This window comes from Macadamia integrifolia, chromosome 7 (assembly GCF_013358625.1).
Source record: "Macadamia integrifolia cultivar HAES 741 chromosome 7, SCU_Mint_v3, whole genome shotgun sequence".
Taxonomy (NCBI): Eukaryota; Viridiplantae; Streptophyta; class Magnoliopsida; order Proteales; family Proteaceae; genus Macadamia; species Macadamia integrifolia.
In genome coordinates, this window is record NC_056563.1 from 1,432,546 (window position 1) to 1,443,678 (window position 11,133).

Below are 11,133 nucleotides of genomic sequence, written 5' to 3' on the forward strand. Positions count from 1 at the left end.
CCATTGATCCCCTTGACCGTGAATGAAAGAAAATTACCTTCTAAAATTATTAGTCCATAACATAGCATCAGCTTGGAAATAAAGAAGAGAAGAGAGAGTGAGAGAAAACTACTATCCCTCCTTCATGTCCATTTTCTCTTTACCTTTTTTTTTTTTATTTATTTATTTAAATTATTGATACCCTTTCTCAAGAAACTCCACTCAATTACATTTTTCTCCTATTAATTAAGAAACTAAATCTGTTGGGGTCTTTCTATCTTACATCCTCTCCTTCCATTTTTATCTTATAATTTTTTCTTATTAAAAAACATCTCTCTCTCTCTCTCTCTCTCTCTCTCTCTCTCTCTTGTAACTTTGCCCTCCACTTAGACTTATCACTCGATAAAATATACCATTCCTAATAAAATAACCTTCTATTTCCAAACTATAGGAATCTTATCACTTCAATATTAAATATCTTTCTTCTTAGTTGCACTCACGTCCCTCTCGTTCCCATTCACATGCGTCTTCTAATATCCCACTTAAGATCCAAGTCTCCATCTCACATCCTCTCTTTCTCTCAAGAAACTCAAACCCATTTTCTCTTATTAGGAAACCAATTACGTTGTGGTCCTGGATCATTTTTCAGATATTTCTAATCAAGATAAGAGTGTTTGAGCTTCTGAAAGAAAGTGGACTGCATAGAGAGAGAGAGAGATGTGAATCAACTGAGATTTGAGACGGATCAAAGAGGTCCGATACTACTAGTGCTTAACTAAAACAATCAATTTAAGATACTAATTATTGATTGTCACCTCGCATTGTGATTCCGAAAGGCGGTCGGAACAGGGTTTTAAAACCGGTATCGGTAAGGTAAAGATCGGAAATCGTACACTTTTCTCGGATCGGTCATGGTATCGGTCAGGATCGGTGAAAAAAAAAAAAAAAAAAAAACCTAAAAAATTTGTTGCTTCCGGAAACTAAAAGATCTAAAATATGTAGGAACGGAATTTTGCACACACAGATGACAAAGACCGATCAGAACTCAGAAGACAACCAAGGATAAACAAAGACCCCCTGGCAGGAAGAATATTAGTGATAAAATCCTATTATACAAAAAACCCTAAGCCCTGAGCGTACGGCGACTCATCCCAGCTAGATAAATACGGGAATTTCAAAAATTAAGAGTCCCCATGCTCTTAATCAGATGCAATCTTGCCTGCTTCCTCCTTTGCATGATTGCATCCATTGCAAACCATTCAACGCTTTCTACAGTCCTCAACTGCAGAATCAAGCATTAGTTTGTAAATGTTCTCAATTCCTCCGTCCCCGGTTGTTGCCACCAAGACATCCTCTGCCATGGGAGAATCTGTTTCTAGCAGAGAAACCACAAAAAACGACTATGAAGCTATGCTTGTTAACAGTATCATAGAAGTTGGAAGCAGAGACTAATCCATGAAACTCCTCAGCCTTGCCTTCTCCTCCTTCGGAAGCAGAGACTAATCCATGAAACGAAACGAAACGAAAAGACAGAAAACGAAAATGCAGAAACAGATCCGAACCCTAAACGCCATCGCCAGAGCTCTCTCTCTCTCTCTCTCTCTCTCTCCTGTTCGTCTTTTATGAGTTTTTAAGAAAAATATTGTTTTAACGGATCGGGTCGGATCGACCGGATTATCCGATACCCAGGACGATACCGATACCCGTCTTAGGATCGGTCAGGTATTAAGATCGGTTTCAGTTGATACCGATTCAATACAGCCAATCCAGCCGATCCGATACGGATACTTGATTCCATGGGTCGGAATGATATTTGTTGCTCATTTTGGAGACAAAATCAATGGGTTTTTTCTGGCAGCGGGGTGGGGTCCAGCTCGTCTGTAGCGTAGACCCAAGGGCTGGGAGCCCAAGGCATGGATACGCAGTCCAAGGTGCTCCTAGCCCTTGGATCTACACCGTGTCCGTGATAAAGGATCTAGTTATCATTTTGACAGTGGCGATTGTTATGTAGGTTCATGACTGGTAAGAAGATAATATTTGCACCTTTCAAACTAAATGTGGAGAGTGGGACTCTGATGTCCTTTCAACCCCCATCCACACTAATAGATGTTCTCCTGGTGCACTTTAGGTATAATTATTCACATTAATCTCATTTACAGTTTTTTAACTTATGCTAAGATCTCAAGTATCTGAAATCTTTTTTATTTAAATTTCAATCCTTGGTGGAAGAACAAGTAAACATGGCCCTAATTGTCAAAAATCAAGGATTTAGTTATCGGTATCAATATTTATATATCGATGCAGATCAGTCACTTTTGCCCTTGCTTTTCACAAAAAATAGATTTTTTATTTATTTTACCCCTAAAATAATATGGATAATCGATCCAGATCAATCAGGTATTAGTATCAACTGAGACCGATACTGATACTATACGACCTATACGACCAATCCGATACCGATACTTAGAACCATGACACAACTAAAGCCACCACTTCAGCTAGAGTTGGAGGCCTTAAAGGTGTTAAGGTGTTCAGATCAGAATGGACAGGCTCAAGATGCTTGTGGAGGCCCTCATAGATGGATTACAGATATATCTGATTCAAGCCTCCTAACCATTAGCTATGGTTGCTAAAAACATCTCTTGCTAAAAGTGCTACAGATCTTTATCTCCAAAGATCTATTTTCTCCTCTTATTTTCAGTGTAATAGAATCGAACATTTCGGCTTCATAGATTGGTATATCTTCAAAGATATTTTAAAAAAGAGTTATAATACTTGGCAAAGTTGTTTCCATTTCTGTAAATTGGAGAACCGTTTTTTAATTCTCTGTTGATGATTAATGCGTTGTACTTTTGTTCATATTCTCATAGAGAAGATTCATTTTTTTAACATTTCTTTGGAAACATTTGATATTCATCATATGCCTCTGGACCTCAATCATTGAATAATACTTCTGAGCATTTAAGCTTTGTTGCGTTCTTGAAATTAAATTTGACATTTAAGAATTTTCTTGCATATAGCTAAATTTTGTTCATACCCATTCAAATGCCCAAATACTCATTTTCATTGTTCAAGTCTTTAGATGGTTTTCCCATATGCTCATTCTCATTTTTCAAGTATTGATTATTTTTTTTTAAATTGCATTCATGTGCAAGTTTAACGGAATTTCAAGTAGAAACAATACGTCAATCTTGTAGACTGAAAGGTATATATGATTTAATCCATCCAACTTCCCTCAAGTGAAAACATAATTTAATCTGAAGACCTCACTATAACCAGCTAAGAGCCTTAATGATTGCTCAAACCAGCACCTTCAGCTAGGCATCAAGCTTGTAGACTGAAAAGTAACAAGGATATATATCCCTTGGTTAGGCAACAGGATAATAGAATTTTATTTGATAATTGCCAACATTGGACAGCTTCTAGGCCTGAAAAATAAATTTGCATATAATGATCCCAATTTCCCAACCATTGTAGACGCCAAAAGGTACAACATCGGTATTATTTACATTGGATATGATAGTTCATTCACAAGTTAACATTATAATTAAAACAAGCATTCATTAATACATTATATATATAATGATGCTACACATGAACATATACCAGAGACTTGAACAGGACTCAAACTGAAAGGAAGCTTCCTGCTGCAGATTGATGTAGAGTATTTCACAATAACTCCGTCCGTCGTCGGGTATGAACTAAGCTACAATGGGGTAGGATGCACAAGTGGCAACACCTGCAATTGAATCATAAATATGTTATAAGCTTTGTACACCACACGCATCATCTCTAACCAGTAAACATAGAAAAAGAATAAGAGAAATTAGAATTAGAGGCTTGACTCAATTTGAGGCTATCCTAAGCATCAAAATGGATCATGAATTGGCAAGTGCCATGGATAGGCAATTTCTTGGGGTTTGCTGTGCCCCATTGTGAACCACTTAACATTCCCCATCCCCATATGCACAATCTCATATCAAGCAATCAAGCACCCTAATGCAATCATGGTTTCCTTGTTCTTTCATTGATGCTAATCATGATTTCATTAGGTGAGCTGTGAGCATGAGTTCTACCCAAATCCCCACCAAATATGAGGGCCTGTAAGGGTATCAGAAGGCTAATCAAGAAAAAATGAACCCACCTCCAATCTGCCACTTCCCCATAATATTACGAAGTCCACCCTTTTGATACCAATTGTTTATTTTTTTTTTCTGCACTTGGAAGGAATGCCAAAGACCAGACTCTAAGCTGCCTCTCATGAGAAGGTGGACTATTAAGATGTGATTCAAGTTCAAACATAGCCTCGTTCTATGGAAAATGCACCTATTGGTAGGCCAAATTGTTCAATTTACTGGTTGCATGGTTGGCTTATGAATCAGTATTGGAAGATTTCACAAATTTCACAAGAAAACTCACCACACATGTTCTTCCCCAACTCCATCTTGAAGTAGCCATTGTCACCCCAACTTTCTCCCCATGAGTTCTTGATAAGCCAATATGGAACATCATTCTCTACTCCATATCCGACAGCAAGAACAGCATGGTTCACATCCTGCAATCATAGTCAATAAACGTTCAATTATAGAAAATTGATAAACGTTCAATTATAGAAAATCTCATAGGCGCATGGTCACTTTAGGCTGTAAAAGCAAAGTAGATGCTACATTAAAGTTTCTTGGATTGTATAAAGATCCAAGTTAAGTTTCCAAGTCAGATCTAATTTAAGATTTAATACCGGTAACTATACCATTGAGTCTCCATTACAATTTCAACTATTGTCATCTTACATTTGAAACTTTCAAGCCTTCATTTCGTTAAGCATTTTGTTCAACTCCAAAGAACATTAAGATGGAGAGGAGGACAAAACCAGAGGGCAGATACAATGGAAACAAAAAGAGTTCTGCTAGCATGACCCATGAGAGGATGAAAGTTTCATCCTCCATTTTTCTAAAAGCATCTCCTGGCAGATAAGATTTAGAACAGAACAGTAGCGAACTCTTTTGTCTAATAATCTGATTCTAGCCTCTTTTTTCTCTTTTTTGATTTTTGAAGAGCTTTGCACCATTTCATTCAAATGTAGGATGCTAAATGTTCATCTCAATATATTTTGTGAAATAGAAACTCACCATAGGAGAGGTACCACAGGAGGGGCTGGTGAAAACTCCTTTAGTGTAGAACCGGAATTCTTTAATCACTTCGAATGCGACACTAACTGGCCGAACAGTTCCGACAGCATGCTTTAACTCATCCTCTGCCCCCTGTATTCATACATCTTAGAAATTAGAAATGGAATAGACTCCTTTGTGTTTGAAATTGATTTTATTCTTTACTTTTATAGTGAGAATGATTCTTGCAAGATTTACAGATTTCGCTATTACAAATGAATTGATGCTTTTAGTAAATGTTCACATGGAAAAGCAAAGAAAGGAAGGGGGTGGGATTTGAATTTTTTTTTTAAACAAAACAAAACATCAAAGAATCAAAATCCTCTCAGGATGACAAGTAAATAGAATATGTGGAGGCAATTGATATTTAGATCAGCTTACCAGGGTGATGTTGACTGAATCAAAAACCTTAACACCAACATTCTCTGTTGAGTATTTGCAAACTCCATCTGCCCCAGTGTAAGGGTATGCTTCTTCGGTCTCCAGACCACCATTGTATTTTATGTACTCAAAGGCTTGGGAAGGCAAACCGCCATTGCACCCAAAGTTATTGAAGGCACCGGCACAGTCCACCAGCTGCTGCTCAGACAAAGAGATGGCCTTTCCAAAGGCCTGGGCATAAGCGGCCTCCAGAGCGCCAGTGGTACTGCACCAAAATTTATATTTAGCTTTTGAAGTAAATCTAATTCTAATCAGGCAAGCTGTGATGTATTTCTACATTCTCACCCACCTGAATGTCCAGCAAGATCCACAGTGGCCCTGATTCTTGACTGGGCTAACAATTCCCTCCACTCGCCAGTCTTTCTGAAAAATTACAGGCCAAAACATAACAAAAAACAAGAGTCATCACTCATCACATTCAGACTTATAAAAGATAAGTTGGAATTGATTGAAGGTACAAGTTCTCCACAAATTTGAGTTTATGTACAGTTCATCAACAGTTCAAACCACCACCCATGGTCTGTCGCAGAATGGGTTATCCAGTATCCACTGAAGTATTGTGGTGCTCAATACAAGTTCAATTGGACCTAATCTTTTCAATTTCCCTTTTTATCTTTTCTTTTGATGAACATACCGGGTTTGTGTCAAAGGTTACAGTCAGATTTCCGGTTTTTGGTAAAAGTGAGAACAGTAAAGGAAAACGGCTTTTCTATTCAATCTTCTGATCTTCTGGTTTTGAAAAAGATTTGGTTTCAAATATTAAGAAAGCAAGGAAGGGCTAGGAAGTAGGGAGGCAGCTTAGTACCAACTCAGGGGGTGCAACATCGGATAGCTTGTGATTGCCCTTTGTGGCCGAGCATTCTTGTGCAGCCCCAAGCTTCTGGGTCTGGAACTCTTCCCAGGTCAAATCGGCGAACTCTGTGAAGAAATCAAATAAACATTAAACACTATATCAAGCATATAGAAGATAAACAAGTAGGATAGAAAAAGGATCGACCACCTACCGTTGACGGCGAGGGTGTAAGGGAGGCCCTTTCTGTTGGCGGATCTGATCCAGTCCAGGTTCTCGGAAAAAATCCTAAAACGAAGCTTTGTCTCATCCACCGTTTCGTACCTCTTCCCATGCCTAAATCATTCCAACAAAACAATCACACCACACCTCAAATTTAGCCCATAATTAACAGATTTTTTTATTACCGATATATAGAAGTAAAAAAAAAAAAATAGTGGAAATGAGGAACAGGAAGAAACCAACAAACCTCCAGGCAAAACGAGCGAAGGAGAGAGCGTGTCGAGTGTCGCCGACGGTGCGGAGGAGGGAGGATTGGAAGTCTAGGAAGCCGTCAGATACCAATCGGATAGGGTTCTCATCTTCGAAGGCGGATCTGGCGTATACTGCGGTGCTGCAGTAGACCAAGAGCAGTGAGAGAAGGGACAAGAACGAGGAGGAGCTCCGGATTTTAATGGCCATGTCTTTTTCTCTCCCTCCGTATGCAAGTTGTTGTGCAGGGAAAGAATGATTAGAGATCTCCGGATTTCAATCTCCTTTTATAGTGGAAATTTTATTGGACTCTATATCATGATTGGTGTATTCCTTATTAATTAAGATGACGTGGACAGCAATTTACCTCAACCCTTTCGTCAGAAAATCAAGTGGGCGACTTTCAATATTGAATTATCTTGCAAGTAACGTACGTCTCTGATGCAAACATCTGTCCCACATTTCCTATTTAAAGGGTGGAGGGGTTATATATGGAAATAAATTTAACAAGTGTTGCTCCTAAGATGAACGTTACCTTGGGTTTGTCTATTGGTAAGAAGCAAGGACGTGACATACGGAATAGCACCATATTTCCTTTGCCCTTGAGAATATATATTATTTTGGCTGTATGGTGGGGTCACGTTTTTTTCCTCCCAGCTTCAGATCACTATGATGAGTCTACAGTCTACACCCACTCTCATTAAAAAAAAAAAAAAAAAAGTCAAGTCTAGGTGGTGGGCCACTCCACCAACATTTTTGTTCAAATTAAAAAAAAATTATAGAGAGATGGGTTTATTAGCAACCGATGCTATAATTTTATATATAAAGGACATCAAGGTCATTTCATATAGGAAAGAAGAGAGATATCTAGAGAAAAATGTTAATTTACATATGGTTTTACGTATCGGTATTATATTTTCTGTAATAGTCAAAACTCAATTGTGGCTTTTTTGTTTTGGACCGAGGTTTCCATTCATCGATTAGGGATTAGGGATATCAAATGGGTATCTTGGGAATGTCCTAGAACCCTATAAGAGTTTGTGAACCTTATAAAAGTGAATATCATAGTATGGTGAAGGAAATTTTTTCCTCTTTTTTTTTTTTGATCAAAAAATGATCTATATCGGTGATCTCATGTGTTTATCTCTCTTCACTTGTAAAAATACATTATTGCCCCTTATTTGGGGGAGGAGAATGATTAACATAAACTATTAGAAAGGAAAAATACGCCGGAGTTGCTATCAAGTATCTCTGTTTTTCTCTCCCTTCTTTAAATAATCTATCTGCATCATATTTAATAAACAATTTTGTCACCTCTCATTTGCTCTTTCTACTCACCCTGTACTTCTTGCTCAAGTTGCCTTGCCCATAAGAATAATATATGTGGAAGGAATCATTATATCAATTCTCCGACCATTCAATCCACAATATTTACAAAAAAAAAAGAAAAAAAAAAAAAAAGAAAAGAAAATCCACAATCACTATGATGGTAACCTTAAAATATCTTGTGTCAAATAGTTGCAAAAATTGACAATGGGAGAGTTTTTGTAGAATCTTTGGCATTCCATTGATAGACTTTTCTCTAGATATCCCTAAAAACTGCCTACCTTTTGTCAATGTTCATGACTCAAACCCAAGTAGTCTATCAAATTTCATCATAATGTAACTTCTTACATCAGATTACGGGTCTGAATTTTCCTTCACGAGAAATGATTTTTTAATCCAATTCAAGAGTCTAATCATAAAATCAGATTATCGTGGAGGAAAAGATTTTCTATTCATCTTAGATTAAGGATGTGAATTTGTTACTGAAATCGTTTATCGAAATCGAATCGATCTATTTACATCGAAATCGTAAAACCGTTTAGTAAATGGTGCAGTTATGATTTCAAGTTTCAGGCTGATTAGCTAAACGAGTTGAGTCGATTTTAACCGCGAAACCCGTTTGTTTCAAGCCAAATGAAACAGTTTAAATCGAACCAATTAATCTATATAACAATTAAATAAAGTAGGCCAGTAATCTGTATAAAATTAAATTAAGTGTTTATCCTGCATTGGTATGATTGATTGCAATTCACTTCAAGTTTAAGGTTTAGATCATGAACTTGTAATCCATATATGTTACTATGTTATTATGTTATCACAAATGGGGTGTTTTGGCTGAACTACCTATAATTTTAATATTTTATGTTGTAGAAGGCTGGATTTAGATGTTGTATGATATTAGTTCTATATGTTTGAAAATGACCATGCAAAGAAATAGCACTAGATTATCAAATTAAGACATACAATCATCAATATAGAATCTCTTATTTGTGGTTGTCAATTATTTTTAGATAAGTTTATGATCTTTAGTTTAGAGATGGTTGCAAGTTATAACAAACCGATTGTGAACCATTTTACTAACCGTATGGAATAAATCGAAACTGAAACCGTTTAAAATCGTGAAACCGATACTATTTAAACTAAAACTATTTACTAAACGGTCACGATTTCAGAAAATGAAACTATATAGTAAATGATGTGGTTATGATTTTAATCAAATAAATGTGAACTGAATTGATTCACATTATTTAAACTGAAATTGAATCGATTAACACCCTTAGACGATACGAGTAAACTTTTTCCAAGATTAAAGCTTAGAGTATTCCAACCCATTCTTAGAATATGTTCCCCTCCACATGTAGGAGATCGCAATCGAATCAAAGTCCTCAAAAATGACAAAAACCATACCACCAGACAAGGCCACATCAACCGCACAAATACGTTGAATCAGTAATCCACTTTAAAATATCTACATTAGTTAGGGTCCTTTTGTTGTTTAGTACATTATTCCAACAAGTCATTTTCAGTTCGTTGGAAGCACTTACATAAATAAAAATTAAAAAAACTTAAAAAGAAAAAAAAGTGAAAGAACTCTACCCATTATGACATTATGACAGAAAAACTTCTGACACGTGGGCAAATGAGAGCAAAAAGAAAAATATCTTCAACGCACACAGAAGGTGGAGCGATCATTTTATATCCATTATATCTAGACGTTTCCTACATCAGATTGATGCGATTCTTTTACTCACGATTGAGTATTTAACTTGGACACCATTCATCTAAGTAACCAAGGATACAAAGGGGTGGATCAAGGGTTGATTCTTTGACCACTGAGGGATATTTATTATTTTTCATATTTCAATAGATTATAATAGAATTTCAATAGAATTCCATAATTTTTATAATCCAGATCTAATCCAAACGTTAAACACATGACCTCTTGGGGCTTGCACTCTCCTAGCATGTAACCAACCAACTGAGCAAGCACATGACATCTTGAGAGCTTTTCTTTAATATCTTAATTTACATGTAATTAATATATATATATATATATATACATTATGAATATTATATAAGTGAGTTAAATATATTCATATATGGGTCAAGACTCAAGAACTGTCTTCTTTTTTTTTTTTTTTTTTTTTTAATAGATTAAACTGACATAAATAGGTCTAGGCCAGCCCTCGTCTTAAGCACGACCCTCTCCATCCGACCTTCGGCTGGGCTGGGCTGGACTGCCCGTGGGGCTGAGACCTAGTAACCCAGGTTTTAAAAAATCCGGCACATCATGAGTTAGTTAAAACTAGGGGTGAAACAGGGTTGAACTTCTTAAAACCCCAACCCCTATAGGTCCTCAAAACTCAACCCTGGCTCAACCTAATTCGATCGGGCTCATGTAACCCTGCCGGGTTCATGCCAACCCAACCCGGCCTAATTGACCTTGATTGGGCTGGGTTGGGCCTAACCTTGATTGGCCTTGTTTTTTGCCATTTGTGTCCTATGCAAAAAAAATAATAATAATAATAAATAAAAATAAAAATACATAATCAAAATTATGAAGTACAACACTTTTTTTTTTGGCACCAAAATCACTTGATTGTATTTAATCGGCAGAATACATTTATATAAACAGAACTTCTTTTAATTATTCAGATGCACCAAGTAATTTTTGAAATTACATAGATAGCCTCTACTCGCGTCCTAGCCCTTCTGAGAGTTAATTCACCTCAATTGTTTGTCTTTTTTCCTTCAACTCTGAAAAAGTTAGTTTCAACTATTTTAAGAGTTCGTGATTTATGATACCTGACCATAAGAATCAATGACCCAAATTTCATTATTCTGTATAAAAGGATAGGATGAAACACTTAAATTATATTATATAAATTAGAGACGAGCTGGACGGGCCTGGGTTGAGGGGACCTAGGCCTTAACCCAGACCTTGCCCAACCCTAACTT

At 36.7% G+C, this 11,133-nt stretch overlaps 1 protein-coding gene across 1 annotated transcript; it reads right to left on the minus strand.

The window, feature by feature from the left end:
* Nucleotides 1-3,347: 3,347 nt before the first annotated feature.
* Nucleotides 3,348-7,119, minus strand: LOC122083307 (thiol protease aleurain-like). The gene is made up of 8 exons (XM_042651063.1): nucleotides 6,848-7,119; nucleotides 6,593-6,714; nucleotides 6,394-6,506; nucleotides 5,878-5,951; nucleotides 5,529-5,793; nucleotides 5,109-5,240; nucleotides 4,399-4,534; nucleotides 3,348-3,718 (listed from the first exon to the last, which is right to left on the minus strand). Exons 1-8 carry the CDS (start codon nucleotides 7,057-7,059, stop codon nucleotides 3,681-3,683), a joined length of 1,092 nt encoding a protein of 363 aa, XP_042506997.1. The 5' UTR covers nucleotides 7,060-7,119; the 3' UTR covers nucleotides 3,348-3,680.
* Nucleotides 7,120-11,133: the final 4,014 nt, after the last annotated feature.

Coding starts and splice junctions, on each gene's coding strand:
- LOC122083307 (XM_042651063.1), bottom strand. CDS start 7,059: ATGGCCATTAAAATCCGGAGCTCCTCCTCGTTCTTGTCCCTTCTCTCA. Junction 6,507..6,592: donor TTACACCCTCGCCGTCAACG/GTAGGTGGTCGA, acceptor ATTTCTTCACAG/AGTTCGCCGATTTGACCTGG. Junction 4,535..5,108: donor CCTGTGGTACCTCTCCTATG/GTGAGTTTCTAT, acceptor CTATGATTGCAG/GATGTGAACCATGCTGTTCT.